General features: G+C 38.0%; 2 protein-coding genes across 8 annotated transcripts; one reads left to right on the top strand and one right to left on the bottom strand.

Annotated features, from left to right (window-relative positions):
• Positions 1 to 53: 53 nt before the first annotated feature.
• GTF2H2 (general transcription factor II H2) lies at positions 54 to 5,258 on the bottom strand. The gene is made up of 5 exons (XM_059586774.2): positions 5,060 to 5,258; positions 2,795 to 3,086; positions 1,736 to 2,197; positions 1,087 to 1,462; positions 54 to 281 (listed from the first exon to the last, which is right to left on the bottom strand). The coding sequence occupies exons 2-5, from the start codon at positions 3,077 to 3,079 to the stop codon at positions 133 to 135; spliced, it is 1,272 nt and encodes a 423-aa protein (XP_059442757.2). The 5' UTR covers positions 3,080 to 3,086; positions 5,060 to 5,258; the 3' UTR covers positions 54 to 132.
• Positions 5,259 to 5,544: 286 nt separating this feature from the next.
• LOC132174057 (DNA glycosylase superfamily protein) lies at positions 5,545 to 14,855 on the top strand. Of its 7 annotated transcripts, none has more exons than XM_088515012.1 (5): positions 5,545 to 7,943; positions 11,039 to 11,235; positions 11,354 to 11,402; positions 13,738 to 13,814; positions 13,956 to 14,855. In XM_088515012.1, exons 1-5 carry the CDS (start codon positions 5,598 to 5,600, stop codon positions 14,023 to 14,025), a joined length of 2,739 nt encoding a protein of 912 aa, XP_088371138.1. In that variant the 5' UTR covers positions 5,545 to 5,597; the 3' UTR covers positions 14,026 to 14,855. The 7 variants fall into 7 exon arrangements, with proteins under 7 accessions (XP_088371138.1, XP_088371141.1, XP_088371143.1 ...); XM_088515015.1 differs by having other exon boundaries at positions 11,039 to 11,231; positions 13,956 to 14,043; XM_088515017.1 differs by having other exon boundaries at positions 11,039 to 11,231; positions 13,748 to 14,025.
• Positions 14,856 to 16,840: the final 1,985 nt, after the last annotated feature.

Here is a 16,840-nt window from a genome sequence, read left to right as displayed (position 1 = left end):
GTTCCAAAAGCATACAGTTATCGCCTTGTGACTGGCTTAGGGTTCTTATCAAGAAAAACCATGGCTTAGAGTGAGTGCGTTGAAATACAACTTTTGCACAGAGGGTAGCAGATTATAAAGTCACAGGAACCATCATTCTTCACCAGCAATGGCTGACTTGGAATGCCTGAAGCTCTCACAACCAGGGCAATTATGCAAGCTCTCATGAATGTAAATGTCACAATCAAGGCAGAAGTGCTGTTTGCATTTTGGGCAAGCAACGCGAAGGCTAGGTTTGTTTCCTGTGTCAAAATCAGTTTAAAAAGCAATGGGTAAGTGGGCATGTATCACATGGACATGGATATAGTACATTCAAAGTCATTACAAAAGAAAAGAAACAAGAAGAGATTTTTAAAACTTCAATAGCTGACCTAACTTTTCTAAGATTCCTGTAGCTGGTTATATTGGATATATCAGCTCGCTCGTCTTTTCTTTCTTTTCTCATCATTGTATCACAAATACAAAAGTGGTCTCATAAGTCATTCCATCCTAGTTCTTGCTTCTATACAGCCACTGGCCTGACCCTGCTGCCTATTGTCTTCGATCCTATTCCCAGGGTTGGCTGCTACAACACTTTGCCTAAGGGTGCCAAATCATCTAGACTTTCCCAGATCCTTTATGAATTTTGTGTGTGGATGGTACACCTTATAATTGTTTAAAATAATTTTTTTTCTTCAAGATTTTTGGCTTTCAAAGTACCAAAGTTAGAGGCTAGCTCCCAATTCAAAATATCAAAGTACTTAAATTAGGTTGCAACAGAGAGAGTATAGAGTAAATATGAGTCAGCAGCATATTTTATGTACTCCAAGCTATCCCTGCTGAGCAAGACGTGTTGCAATTTCCTCGTGTGGACACACTAGAATATGATCCAGGACGGGAAGAGATAAGACTTTTTTCTATGGTCGGCTTCCTTGCATAATGTATGTATACATGTATGTGTGTGTGCACGCGTGCACTAATTACCAAATGCAATTTCAGCATATTAAACATAGAAGATCAATAGGCTGGCCAAATTGGAATTGCATACACACCCTATAAACTACTTACCAGGATTGAGAAGAGATTGTTGGCATCCAAAACATGATCTTGGTAATCTGATATGTGGATCATTCAGAAGTGACGGAGACACCTCATCGAACGGTACTATTGGAAAGAGATGATGATATGACCTTGCCAAATGGGGCGAAGAAATAAGTGTCAATCCACATATTCGACATTCCGTAGGTAACTCACATACACGTGCTTTGCATCTTGGACAAGTGTAACCCCCTCCAATCTTAGCCTCTTTGTGACATGAACAAATAGCTATAGAACTCTCTGCGGCTCTTTGGGGGAAGCCCATCTTTATCAAATTAGCAATGGCAAATTCTGCTATTGCTGGAGGTGGGGGAGCATGTTCCAGTATTAACTCTTTGAAGTGGCCCTGCATAAAATATATAAATGAACATGGTAAAAATGTTGTAAGGAGCACTCAAACACCACTAATTCTCATCATAACTTCACTTTCTTGAACCGCTTTAGACAAAAGTGGATTTCTATGAAAACCACTACTTTTGTTTGCTCAGTCTAAGTTGCCATTTTAAAAATTTTAGGGATTATTATTTCATCTAGATAGCAGCTTTAGCACAAATTCCTTGAGTAAAACGAAATCATTTAAGTCGTGATCTCTAAATACCCAGTAGTTGATTGACCTCACCTCATCCAGTGCAACGGAGTATGAACCACCAGTTTCTTGGCAGAGATGTTTGCATATAAAAATTTCTGCAGAGAGACCAATAACTGAACACCTAATTTTCGATTTCTTGCATTTCTGGATGGTCTCCATTATATCTCCCGGATCACAAGTACTGAGAGCAGAATATAAGACGAGAACTTCCCGATGACCATATGATGGAATCTGATTTAGATACCCATGAACAAGATCCAGGGCATTTTGTAGGGAGGATTCACCAGAGCACTCCAGTTTACCCATCAAAGCTTTAACATGGGACTCAGGACTGCCACCAAGATCCGTTAAGCAATGAGCAACCCCATCTTTTATAGTCACAAGAGCAAGTTGACTAAGCGGATTCTGGTCAAAGAACTCTCTAATAAAAGCCTCCACATGTTTCGCAACCACAACCATTCGGCTTGGTCGATAATCCATCTCTGCAGCAGCCTAGACATATGAAAAGCAGGCAAATGAAAAGAGAATAAACAATGCATAATAATAAATCAAAGAACTTCCAAAACTTATAAGCCCATGTCTTCTAACCTATCATTGCCATAATTGGTCAAAGGCAATTCCCCAATTATAAGCCATATTTTTGGTGCTTTTAGGAGGTAGAACTGCCTGCTTTCCATATTTTTAGGCAATTCCCAATGCTTAAGCCTAAAAGGCATATCCAATTATAAGCATAATTCAGCTCACAGTTAACCCATGTATAGTTGTAGGCTTTGAAGTTATAATACTTTAACCATTTCAGGTTCTGTGAAGAAGTTTGCAGACACTTTCATCAAAATTTTTAAAGGGTACGAAAGATAGTCATTAGCCAAAGCAAAAGAAATGCCAACCATAAAATTCATGTAAATCCCACAATTTAAGTCAATATTCACCACAGAGACACTACATATTAGCTACTACTATTTTGATTTCTCAATCCGGGGAATAGGAACCAATGCATCATTCCTAGCAGATCATATTAAGAAGATGTTTACATTATTGAAAAATGAGTTACATTTATATGAAACAGGTGTCAAGTTATGAATATGATACCTTTGAGAGGTCGACAACAATGCAGAGATAGCGAATGAGGCCTTTCTGGATACGAGCAGTAGTTGCCAAGGAGGAAAGGGAGCGAATGCGCCGGCGATACTGGGCATGGTAAAGGGTGTTGTTATCTATAGGGCGGAGAAGCCCAGACTCGTCCTCTTGCAGAGCCTCCCATGACCTCTCATCCGCATAAGCTCTCTCCCAAGCATCAAGGTCTTCATTTCCCTCGTCCTCATCATCATCTTCCTCGGCCTCTCCATTCACTCGTCTCCTATCACCATTGTTCATGTCCCCCCTAAACCAAGGATGCAAAATGTTTCTCAGATTGAGACCCAGCAGCCATGACATAAAATTCTGTTGACTTGTTATAACACACCATCACCGACACAAGCTTTTTTAACATCAAAAAGCTAAAACTTTGACAAAATACGATGAAATTTACCCAATATTAACAACTAAATATCCATTGAGATAAAAGCACAAAATATTTCCAAGCAAATGGTAATATTAAAACAAATGAAGCCTAAATAGTTAATAAATGCTAAACATGAAAACAAAATTGCAATGGTTATCTAGAGAAAGAGGAATTTACACTTTTTTCTTTTTGTTTATCCTATTTTTGAAGTCCTATATACTGTAGAGAACGCCTAACCACTTACCATGATTAGGCGAGGATCACATAAAATACCCGTAAAATCGTATAATTAATCAGTAACTCTAAGTCCTAATGGAATACAACTCAATCTCAACCTACGAAGATCATTCAAGAGTTTACTTTACTATTTATTTTTTCTTTTCTACTTTTCTATCGTTTTCTCAGCAACCAAACAGAGAGAGAAGGAAAGTACATGTTGGTCCAAAGCTGTGAAGCCCATAAAGACTGAAGCACCGTGATTAGGGGTGGGTATTGGTTCGGTTCGGAAAACTCATTTTCAGTTGGTTAACCGAAATTGTTGGTTAAATCGTTTTTTTTTTTTTTTTTTTTTTTTTTTTTTTAATTTTATAAGTAATAGTCAGTTTTATTGAAAGCGTAAAGGCGCCACAAAGTATGTTGGTTAAATCGGTTAATTCACCGATTGCATTTCGATAACAAAGTATTACGAAATTTTTGGTTAATCGGTAGTTAGTTAATTTCGGTCAGTTAATCAGTTAACCGTAGGCCTTTTTAATTGGGCCAATGCTATTTTTAGATGGGCCAAAAATTGGTTGTTTTGGGAGCTCAATTTTTTTTTTAGGCTAAAAAGACTAAAATAACTTATTGAACAAGTTTTTTTGGGCTAAGATCAATCTTGAGGGACCAAATTTGTTTTTTGGGCTAAAATAACTTATTGAGCATGTTTTTTTGGGCTAAATAACAAATTTAATGTACAGGTCTGGAGCTTTAACGAAGGTTTTAAATTGGTTTTTTCTGTTCAGTCCTGGAGTGTAAAGTTCTTTCTGTTCTCATGGTTTTAAATTGGTATGCAGTTCACAAATTGGTTACAAACTTACAAGCTTTAACGAAGGCAAAATATATGTATTTTCACATATATTTTCAGAAAGAACTTTGAATAATAAATAAACAGTTTGAAACTTTTGTTTTAATGGAAAATTGCAGGATATAAAACTGATTCTCTACATAGAACCTACAAAAATCGGTAGATTCAGACAATCCCAAACCTTGGCAAACTTAGAATTCATCAAAGAATAATAAATAAAGTCTCGACTAAGCCACCTCCAACATGGATTACCTTCAATTCCTTAAATTTTCTTCCTTCAATAATTAAACAAATCAAAACATAAACATAATGATCAATATAAAAGAGTAAAAGACCACAAATAAGTAATATCAAATAAGAAAGCAATAAGAATATAAGATGCAAAAAACTTAATCAAACAACAATCAATCAACCTTCTGAGAAAAAAGCCATTGAATGCACCCCATGCACCCAGCCTATACATCATACCTAAAGGTCCTAAACAACCAAAACCTGACACAAACAGGGAAGAAAAACAAGGGCCCAACAGCAATACAAATTTCAAGAATAATTACAGCCATTAGCAAATGCTTATCCAAAATAAGAAAATTTATTTGCAGGAAAAATCAAGGTAGTGTAAATCAGATCAAGGTTGCGTAAAAAACTAAAAATCTATCATTTTCATTCCTAAGTATTCCTAAATCCTAATAATATAAACAAACTCGAAAATAAATGCAAAATCAAAGAATCAAAATCTAAACCCTTAATTAGTTCAAAAAAAAAAAAATGAAGTAACTCGAAAAATCTATACCTGAAAAGACGGGAGACGAGAGATAGATACGACCGCTTGCCGCTTGCAACGAGAAAGCGAGGGAAACGACGGTGAAGTTAAGCCAGCGGACACGACGGGAGACGAGAGAGAGACACGAAGGCTTGCCCGCTTGCCGCAGGAGACTGGAGAGTGGAGAGCTCAGCAGGCGTGAGGAGTTAGGGATTAGAGTTCAAACGCAAGTTTAGCTTGTACTCAAGCTTAAAACGACGCCGTTTTGAGTTTCAATTAATTTCGGTAATCGGCAGACGGCCTTACCTGTCTTTAATTTGTATTGTATGAACGTTTCCTCTGCAGCGGCTATCAAATAATCTGATCTTCCAAATGGAGTGGTACTGTGGTGGTCAGTTCTCCATGGGTCGGGTTAGCCCCGTTAACTACCCGTTTATTTTCTAAAATTGATAAAAATAAAAAATAAAAACAAAAAGGAAATTGAAAGGGAGAAAAAAAGAGTGACAGACAGAGAGAGAGAGAGAGAGAAAGGGACAGGAAAATGGGACAGAACTACCGGAGCCTATGAATGGCGACGGAAGAACAGAGTAATCAAGAAGAAGCAGCAGGAAGAGAGGATTCCTCGACTTGTTCGCATACGATTATGGCGGAAGCAGAGCAATCGGCGTTGTTTTGCACAGGTAATCTTTTAGGCGGAGATGGAGCGATTGCGAGTCTACCCATGAAGAAAAAGAAGAGGAAAAACAGGAATTCTCTTCCCTCAACCGCCGTAAGTTCTCTCAATTTCTCCGCTTCGTCACCCACGCCTCAATCGCAGGCACATGATCCAATTCTCAATCTTACCCGCGAGAACGGAATTGCTTCTTGTGCTGATTATCTTAATTACAATATTAATCTTGATGTTAATCTAGCAATTAATTGCTCCGATAATGCTAATAATAATGATATGGAGAAGAATAAGAAGAAGAAGAGTAAGAAGGTTCTAGAACGAGAAGAATCGTGGGTGGTTTCGCCGTCAGGAACTACGTGCTCATATGATTTTCCCACTAATGACACTGACGCAAATGAGATTGAAGAGGAAAAAGATTGCAACAAAAAAAAAGGTAGGAGGAGGAGGAGGAAGAGAAATGGTAGCAAGTGTTGCGAGCTAGCGAGAGAGGAGGATAGGGCTTTTGAGTTTGATAAGCAGAAAAGAGAGCCCGATTACCGAATAAAGAGCAGGATTGGTCCATTTGATGTGAGTTTAGAAAACGAAGTTTTGAAGATTGAGGATATTCTTTCGCGAAGGATTTACAAGAGTAATGGCACGAGAACAGACTTAAAGGATGGCCAGCATGATGATGAAGAGGAACCCACTTTCTCTTTCAAGGCTGCAAACAATCCTTCCATTCTAGCTACTGATGGTTGCTGCAACTTAGCTGGGGAGGTTGAGGATGAAGTTGTTATAATACCAAGCATTTATGCAAGCTTGAAAGAAGAAAAGGTACAGCAAAATGAGCTAAAAATTGGAAAGACTGTTAGTTCCAAGCAAAGGCGAAGAACCAAAAAACAGCGAAGAATTGCTCGCATTGATGTTCGAAAGGTGTCTCCATACTTTCAGAAGATACCCAAAGAAGGAGAAAATGCAGATGACCCCCATCTCAATCTCACCCATGAGAATGGAATTGCTTCTTGTGCTGATTATCTTAATTATAGGAAGCGAAGGAAGATCAATGACATTAAACGTGATGTTAATCTATCAATTAATTGTTACAATAATACTAATAATAATGGTAAGAAGAAGAAGAAGAAGAGTAATCCTAGTTCTAGTAAGAAGGGTCTAGAAGTAGAAGAATCGTGGGTGGTTTCGTCATCAGGAACCTGGTGCTCATATGATTCTCATACAAATGACACTTCCCCAAATGTGATCAAAGGGGAAAAAGATTGCAACAAGAGCAAAGATAAGAGGAGGAAGAGAAATGATAGCAAGTGTTGTGAGCTAGTAAAAGAGGATGATAAGGCTTTTGAGTTTGATATGCAGAAAAGGGAGCCCGGTTACCAAATGAAGAGCAGAATTGGACCATTGGATGGAAATTATGAAAATGAGGTTTTGAAGCTTGAGGATGTCCTTTCGCAAAGCATTTACAAGAGCAATGGCACGAGAACAAACTTAAAGGATGGCCAACACGATGATGAGGAGGAACCCACTTTCTCTTTTAAGGCTACAAACAATCCCTCCATTCTAGCTATTGATGGTGGCTGCAACTTAGCTGGGGAGGTTGAGAATGAAGCTGTTATAATACCAAGCATTTATGCAAGCTTGAAAGAAGAAGTACAGCAAAATGAGCTAGAAATTGGAAAGACTGTTGGTTCCAAGCGAAGGAGAAGAAAGGAAAAACAGCAAACAATTGCTCATGTTAATGTTCGAAAGGTCTCCCCATACTTCTGTAGGTCAAAAGGACAACAAGAGGCGAGAAATGACGATAATGGTAGACAATTTAGCCCAACAAGAGCTTGTGCAAAAGCTTGCGCTACTTCTGCGAAGGTCTCCCCCTACTTTCAAAAGATATCCAAAGAAGAACAGCAAGAGGTGAGAAATGACGGTAATGATAGACAATTGAGACCCAAAAAAGCTTGTGCAAAAGCTCGTGCTACTTCTGTGAAGATCTCCCCCTACTTTCAAAAGATACCCAAAGAAGAAGAAAATGCAGATGGCCTTCTGTTGGAAGGTAAAAATGGGTGTAAAACAGGTGTGGAAGTTAGTACTGTTCTATCTACTTCTGAGAAGCTAGGTGAAGTTTACCTAAGAAAAAGTCCAGATAACATGTGGAAACCTCCTCGCTCCAGCTATGGTCTACTCCAAGAGGATCATGCCCATGATCCTTGGAGGGTATTGGTGATATGTATGCTCCTAAATCGGACAACTGGTTTGCAGGTATTTTCTGGTATTTTGTGTTGCTTTAGCCTATTTACTAGTCAATTGTTCATTTAATTTCAGCTTTTGCAACTTCATTGCTATAACTATACGGTATTCTCTGAAGCAATAGTTGGCTAGTTAGAAATTTCCATTCTTTCTAGGATGTCATGATTTTGTTATAGAAGCTGCCAAATTTATGATGGCTGATTAAACGATTTTGTCTTTAATTGTGGACAACAAAATTAGACATTGTATCAATGGTATTCTGGTTGATTAGGTTATGCTACAGCTTAGCTTCTGGCATTGCTCGGCTCTTTTCCAGCATAATATTTACAAAGGTGGTACCAACCTGGCTCACTCTACTATTCCTTACTTGGGAATTGGGACATTTGAAAGTGCGTAGTTATTTGTGTATTGATGGCTATTAATATGAACTGATATGCTTCTTTCTTCATTTCTCTTTCACTTCTATCATGGAATAGAGTATTGCTCCTTACAACCTCACGTGGATCATTTATTATTGTTTTATTTTTAAATCTTCTTTTTGACATTTAGGCAATAGCTATCATTTAGTGTAGACATTCTGTATATATATATATATATATATATATATATATATATATATTTTTTACTTTCTCTATGATTTCTACAGCAGCACTATGGCCCACCGTGTTTGAGAACATATTTGTAGGTATTAATCTGCATTAAGAAAGCACCAGTGCCTTCTTTTACCTGCCTTCAATTGCCTCCCTAATTTTCCTTATCTTTCTGTTAGTGTTCTTCATTTTTTTTTTGAATTTCTGTCAGTTGCTTCCCATACAGGTGGTATGGGGAAGGATTCTTTATACTACTAGATTTTAAGCTATTGAACTTCATTGGTTATGGCAGACACAAGAACTAGATAAGAAACAGGGCAGCCTACTAGTTAGGGATTAGGATTTCCTATGACCAATATAGCTGGGTTAAAGGCTGGGTTGTATGGTCAAGAAGGATAGTTTAGGGATTCTGGGGATTAGGATTTCCTATGACCAATATAGCTGGGTTAAAGGCTGGGTTGTATGGTCAAGAAGGATAGTTTAGGGATTGTGTAGGGTTCGAAGTTGAAATAACGTAAGAAAAGTGAGAATCAAAGGTGCAGTCCATGGCTATGAACAGTATCCGTTAGTGGTATTTGTGAACAGTAGCTATGAAGGTGCCAACAATTTAAGTTTTATATCTTGTGGATTTTCTATGCCAATTGATGGGCTATGTTAGGGTTTGTAAAACTAGAATTTAGGGATTGATAGAGGCTTGAAAGTGTTTAATGAGGTCTGGTTGAAGTTCAAGATAAAGAAAAAGTGGGAGAATAAGAAGAAAAAGTTTAGAAACCTTGGAGTCTCACGATGGAGTTCTATGCATCTCAACTAGAAGAATTTTAATGGAGTCTTGGCATTGAAGAAACCATAATATGCTGAAAAGTTATTAGTCAAAGTTCTCTAATTCTTTACAAGGTCACAAGACTTGCTTATATAGAAGCAAAATCCTTAACAAAAAAGATGGTGAACATAAAACTCCTACTAGGAAAACGACAAACTTTTAACAACCAAGCAAGACTAAGAAATGAAACAGGCTGGACTTGTAATCAAACAACCTCTAAATTAACATCCCAAATTTGAAAATTTAATGAAAGAGAAATGTTACCAGAACTCCTTTTACACTCACAAGTGCTCACTCTCTAACGCTGCTATTGCAAAAAGAGAGTGAGCATATAGAATTAAAAAACATTAATGGAAAGCTGACGTGGCAAATGCCACATTAGGGAGTAGAACTTGGGAGTGTAAAAGAGGGAGTGCATGTAGCATTTCTATTAATAAAATACCTCGAGAGTTATAATTTTATAATATGTACGATCTGTTTCCAATCCATTTAGTAAATGCAATGTTGGCTTCGCAAATCTACAAGATCGCCTCCTGCATCACATACAATGTGGAGTTATTTTTTTGGAGGCTTGCGTCAATGACAATGTGGGGTCCACTAACAATTTTGTTGCAGAAAGGTTGTGACCGAATTGGTCTGATGATCGTGAAGAACTTCACAAGAATAAGGTAGGAAATTTAGAAGCTGAACTGATTACAACATAGATTTGTGGCTTACCAAAAAGAAAAATAAAAAATTGTTTGGGAAGTTACACGCACCCGGTGGGAAATGGAGCCATTTCCTCACCCTCCACCTTGCTACAAAGGGAGGAAGTACCATTTGAGCTAAAGCTCATTGGTTACAAAAAAAAGGTTCTCTAAAGGAAAAAAAGTAGAAAAGAAAGAATACTCGTGGATTTGTGGATCAGTGACTGAAAAGCATAAGCTTATCACTGCAAGTGTACTTCTGAATATTCAATGTCTTCCCAGGAAAGACTCAGTTGTTTCTGTACAGTTTGGAGGACATTTCATTGCTAATGGCAAAGAAAGCTGTTCTCCACCCCTGCTTGTAAGCGTCTGGTAGACAGTGTTCATCTGGATTTCAGTTGGGCCTCTTGAGATTTGGTTGAATGTGCATGGATTGCCTGTCTTGATCTTTAAACGTCAGTAATTTTGTTATCATCTTAGAGATTACCATAGTTGCTAATTCTGTTGTATAAATTTTTTGTTTGTAACAGTACATCAAAAAAGTACTTATTTTACTTGAAATCTGAAAACAAACTTATACAGCCAAATATGGGTTACTTTGATTTGTTCAGTTTGGTTTTGCTTCAGATGCTGGGTATGGTTCCATGGGATCCTTGGTCTGGTTATAGGTTGTAATTTAGGAAAGCAACCTTGGCCAGTTTGGTTGGATCAAACCATCCCAAACTAAGGTGCACCATGCAGGCCTAATTTTCACAGCATTTGTTTTTCTGTGTTGGTTAAACATCCCAGTAAGTCTTATTTGAAGTCTCGTGACAGTGGGAATTTTCATCTTTACATGTCTGTTCAAGGGTTGGAATATTATAAATCGATAGTTGTTCTTAGGATGGATCTTTATATCTTTATGTGTATGGATCTTTGTAGATTTTTTAAAGATTGTATCAATTGATAAGTGTTCCTAACTGGCAGATGGTGGTAAATGAGTTGCTTAAATGCATATATTTCTCAATACAGGCTAAAAGGGTGATATCGGATCTCTTTACTCTCTGTCCTGATGCAAAGACCGCAACTGAGGTCACTCCAGAGGAGATTGAAACGATTATAAAAACACTAGGTCTACAAAGGAAGAGGGCAGCGATGATACAGCGCCTCTCTCAGGAGTACTTGTGGGAAAGCTGGACCCACGTGACTCAGCTGCATGGCGTTGGCAAGTAAATTGACTAATCTTTCATCCCCTTCCTTTGAATGCTTAAGAATCTTTCTGTGGATAGAAAATTTTTAATTACTTCTTAGTGGAAACTAACTAATTTTCTTTTTATTTTATGATAGGTATGCAGCTGATGCGTACGCAATATTTTGTACAGGAAAGTGGGACCTGGTGAGACCTACTGATCACATGCTAAATTATTACTGGGAATTTCTGTGCAGTATTAGACATACCTTATGATTTTCCCTCTCTCTCTCTCTCTCTCTCTTCCTATTAGACATACCTTACAGGATTGTGAGCTCTATTTTTGCAATTTTAGAGGACAGTTTCAAGGAAGAACTTGTTCTAGACAAAACACCTATTTTAAACTTGTACAGAGTTAGGATCAAGAATATCTGAGTATAGATAGCTAGAAGCTGAACCCATCTCCTACATTTTCCTCTGCTTCCACCCCTTATCAATCACCTGTATATGCAAATCTTTTTTCTTTGTCCCTTTTTTTATTTTTCTAGTTAATGTTGTTTTCATTTGGTTGATGCAAAATTGTGGTTTGATCTCCTTTTATTTTATATTTGCTTCTTGCAAGTTTAGAAAGACGTGCTTGGCTTTTCCATCTAAAAGCAGATAGGAAATGATATCCTACCTAGTAGGAGTTAAACTATGACACGGTTGGTATACAGGATGGTTACCTATCAAAAAAAAAAAATGGTTGGTATACAGGATGGTTATTTCTTTAAGAATAGGAATTTGTATTACTGGAAATATAAGAGGTTCGAATAGAAGGACCATTCTTACTATTTTATTTGGTGAAGAAAAAAAAAAACTTTTGAACATTTCGTGGGTGGCCGACCTTTCTGAAGGTGGTAATTAAAATAGAGAATTATACTCTTCTGAATGGCTAAAAAAGCTAACCTTTCCATTTTCTGTAGCTTTCAGAATAAGGTTAAGAAAGACGACAACATGAAAGAGGTGTTCACAAAGAAAAACTCACTAGTTACTAGGAGATTTATTCTAAGAGTTTAATTTATATCCGGACCTGCCTTAAAACCCCATGTTTACAGTCTCCAATCAACAACTGACACATAAGCTAAAGCACAACAAGTGCACAAAAATAGCCTACAACCAAATACACCGAATGATGTCATTTATGAGCTTAAGAGAGAGAGAAGAAAACTGAAGCATGGCCGTGGGTCTTCTCCCACGGCATTGGCCGTAGGTTTGGCCATGACCCACGGCTAGCCAGACCAGCCACCCACGGTTGGGTCACGCCAGTGGGTCTGGCTGGGTCACCATCTCTGGCGCCATGAGTCACCTTTTACGACCTTTAGGGTGATAAAATTCCTAAAGGGTTAACCTTCTCAGCTAGGTTTTAGATTTGAATCCAAAAACGAGTTTTAAGGCATTAGAAACGGGTTTTGAGGTATTAAAAACGGGTTTTGGAACATTAGAAATGGGTTTTAGGGCATTAAAAACTAGTTTTGAGGCGGGTCACAGCCGGCCTAGGTCTCGCCGGGCTGGGTCTTGCCGGTCTGGTGAGACCCACGCAGTAGATCTCACCCAATGTCCCTTTCCTATCCAAGAAATTTCTGTCGCCTAAGTTAATCCCCACAAGTAAGCTAACAATATTCACAATTTAGTCCGCTTTCAACCACTCTCTCCCTCCACGGAGTCCTTTCGCTCATCATTCCCTCAAGTACGTAATTTCGTGGTTAAGATTTTATATTCAGTTTGAAGAAAAAGAAAATTCTAAATTTGGTTCAAGTTTCAATATCATATTTTGCGGATTCATTCAAGTTTTTGGTTGTTCCTTTCCCATGTTTTTTTGGCAACCAAACAGAGGACTTCTGTATTTTGTGAGTAGGGGATTTTGGTTCTGTAGGTTGATTTGTTTGAACTTTCTTATTCTTTCATAGATTGAACTGATCACCGAAAAATCATGTTTAATGCTAATTATGGTTCGTCGGTCTCGCCGGCTTGGCCTGGGTCTCGCCGGCTACGAGTTTTTTTTTTTTAGGGTAAAGTCTATTTAACTCCTTTAAACTACCACCTCAATGACCATCTACTCCCCAAACTATTAATTGCGACAATTTATCCCCCAAACTACCAAAACAATAACAATGTATTCCCAATTTTTAAAAAAATGACGAAATTACCCTTACTAAAATAAAAATAAAAATACTAATTTTTAATTTTTAATTTTTTTTTCCAAATTTTTAAGGGTATTTTAGTCTTATTGAAAATTCTATAGGGGTAATTTCGTCATTTTGCTAGCATTTAGGAGTACATTGTCATTGTTTTGGTAGTTTTTGAGGTAAATTGTCGTAATTAATAGTTTGGGGAATAGATTGTCATTGGGGTGGTAGTTTGAGGGGGTTAAGTGGACTTTATCCTCTCTTTTTTTATCTTTCTCATTTTGACTTGGTGCGGTTGTTCTCACTTTCATTTTTTGCATTTTTCTTCAATTGATGATGTATCACATGGTGATTGGATGCTGTACAATGGCTAGTTTACACCAGGACCTGATAGTAGGGGCTCTCTTATTCTGAAAATATCATCAACTTCAACCTCTTTTCAAGTTCAAAGGTAAGGTCAGAAAACTCCATATCCAGAGCAACCTTGCATCTTCGAGTGCTGTTTGAATTGGGTTTGATTGCGTGTTAGCTTGCTGATATTGTCCTCCAGAAAAGTGGTGGTGCCACCTGCATTGATTTGTGATAGGTGCAGGTATTGGGTTTCAAGCCCAAAAATGAGGAGGTTGCAACTTGCAGGGGGCTTTATGAGCAACAACATTTGATAGGAGTTCAAATTTCTTTTCTGTGAGCGTGATGGCATTAGCAGAGGCTTTTTGTTGATTTGTTGAGGGAACCTTGCTGCTGCATGAGGGGCATGTGTGCTGAAAAATAGTGGATAACGTAGGGAGTCGAGTAGAAGTGGATGAACTAACTAGTGATGGTGATGGTGATTGAAAGAAATCTAATGATGGAGAAGCTTGAAAGGATCAGGATGAGTATGGGTAGAAGTTTATTTATGGTCATGTTCATCCTTTTCCATCTGCAATATTTGCAGTCGATTGGTAGAGTTACCAAAAAGAAAAAGAAAAAAAAAAATGACATTGCAAACTTTTAAAAGATGGTAACTCAATTGATATGGTAACTTTTTAAAGATGGAGAATACGAGAGCAAAAATAATGAAAGATTAAAGGGATAACTAAAGTTTCCCATAAATTGAAATTCTAGATTAACTTTATTACAACATAGTTAACAAATTTAAAGGCATGCTGAAATAAATTACAGAAGGAACTTCTCTCTATTTCTCACACACGTACACTTGCATCTGTTCTAGCCAGTACAGACAGCTATGGAAAGATATGTTGGTTTTCCTCCCGACATAACTCAAACGTGCCTAAATATCCATGGTGTTGACGTTCTTTCCAAAAAATAGCCTTCCGGGTGGACGATGAATTTGCATTGGGTACATTCTAAGGCCACGCCATCAAAAGGCTTGCCACATGAATCACAAAGAGAAGAGTCCTTAGTCTTGTGCACAACAGTGAGAGAATGTGGGTGATCTTCGTCTTTGTATTTTTTTCCAAATTTAGTGTATCGATATTTCTCTAGGATGCAACTGGGATGACAAGAAAAATCACATTCTTCACAGTAATAGAACCAGTGTTCAGGATTTCTTTCTTCTTCACATATTAAACAATAATATTCTCCATACTTGTCTTCAGTAGTGTATGTGAGATTGAGGCCATGTGTGTCATATGGATGCCTAATCACAAGTGGAAGATTTGCGCATAAAAAACACAAGTTAAACTTGCAGCCGATGGCATCGACTTTGCACACAAATGAGCGATTGCTTGCCAGAAAACCACAACCACTGCATTTTTCATATGAATACAGTGGAAGGTGGAGAGAATGTTGGTGACCTTCATGTTTAAGGGTATCCGGGGTTGTAAAACATTGAAGGTCAAGGTTGTAGTTACAAGGGTCACATCTGTAGATGAAGCCATGGCGATATCGGTTGCAAGCATTACATTCAAAAAGGCTATATTTGGAAGGTACATGTGAGACGAGGGTAAGCAGATGATGGTGAAGTCGATGCCGCTTAATTCTATGTAGTCTAGCACATATATCATGTAAAAAGAACTCGCAGTCCGCACAAGTATAAAAAGGGGCTGAGGTAATTTATAGCATACATCCATCACAAAGCAAATCATACCTGAGCTCTTCTTTTTCGAGCAATAACTTATGCTTATGGAAAAAACGCATGATCTCTCTTTCTCCTGGTAGAAAGATCTCCTCAACTGAATCAAGCAGTGACGTACCGGCCGTCTTCCCTTCAAAATAACCCGCGCACTGCAAGTGGGCAATGTAACTACAATCTTGACAATAATAAGCTGCGTGCTCCATATTTGCATTTAGATAACAGACGCTACAGTCTACCGTGTCATTGTCATGCTTCTTCACGATTTGATTAAAAAAATAGATGAGACTCAGGTTATGATCATGAGAAATAACTTTGATGCTGCTTGGCCATCGAGTGCATGCATGCTCAACCAAGAGAAGACAATTGCCACATACGTGGGCTTTGTCCTCACATTTCTTACCACAAGCTTCGCAAGTGAACTGCATCTGCTGCGAGATGGGGACGAATGCATGCTCCGGACAGTCGTTAGCACTGATTTGCCTTTGAGAAGCACATTGGAAGTCGAGGTTGAAATTGCAGTGGGAACAATGGTAGACGAGGCATCTGTCGCACAGCTTACCGCAAGCATCGCAGAATATTGTTCCTGCAGCATGTGTTGGAAGGAGAACAAGGGGGTGGCTGGAGAGGTGCAACGGGCTCTGTATCTCCTGGCGTAGTTGCTCGAAGCACAATTTATGGAGTAGAAAGTCGCATTCGGAGCATATACATGCAGGACCCAATACTGGTTTCTCGCACCCCGAGCAAATTTCTTCCCTCTTGAGATAAGTTTCCAGCTCTTCTATGGCCATCAATGGATGCTTGTGGCTGAAATGTTTCGTCTCCATCTCTCTCAGATCTCTCTCTGTTACATGCACACACACACAGTAGCTAGTTATATAGTACTCCAAGTCTCCAACCAGAGACGAAACCGGTGAAGAAAGCAAAGAATTTATCACCATCAGAACACTCAAAAGCATATTTCTTTCCAGCCTTCACCATTTCACTTTGAATGATTTCACGTGGTTAGATAATTAAACGCCCACGTAAAGTATTTTTCTTTGCCTTGTATATATGGAAAATTAACAAATATTTTTTATATTTTCATTCAATCATATTAACCTATAAATATATTCATATTGACTAACAACGATCATATATTTTAATATATATAGTCTAAGGAGCTGGAGTGATCGCAAAGAGGAGCTATAGAAAAAAGAATAATAATAAAATAAAAAATAAATTGAGAATAGAAGGACTTCGAGGGGTAGGATTGAGATCCAGTGCAATTAGTTATTCATATTGTTTGCAATTGTGAGAGGGCCTCTAATTATGTCTTATGCAAAGCATTTTTTTTTTCCTTTGACTTATAATTAACTTCTGTCAAGGGACAAGAATCTCCTAAACAAAGTTGTGATTATTTC

The sequence above is a fragment of the Corylus avellana genome, chromosome 3, assembly GCF_965113065.1.
Source record: "Corylus avellana chromosome 3, dhCorAvel1.hap1.2, whole genome shotgun sequence".
Classification (NCBI taxonomy): Eukaryota; Viridiplantae; Streptophyta; class Magnoliopsida; order Fagales; family Betulaceae; genus Corylus; species Corylus avellana.
Note: the sequence above shows the minus strand (reverse complement) of the source record. Positions and strands in the feature narration are given on the sequence as shown.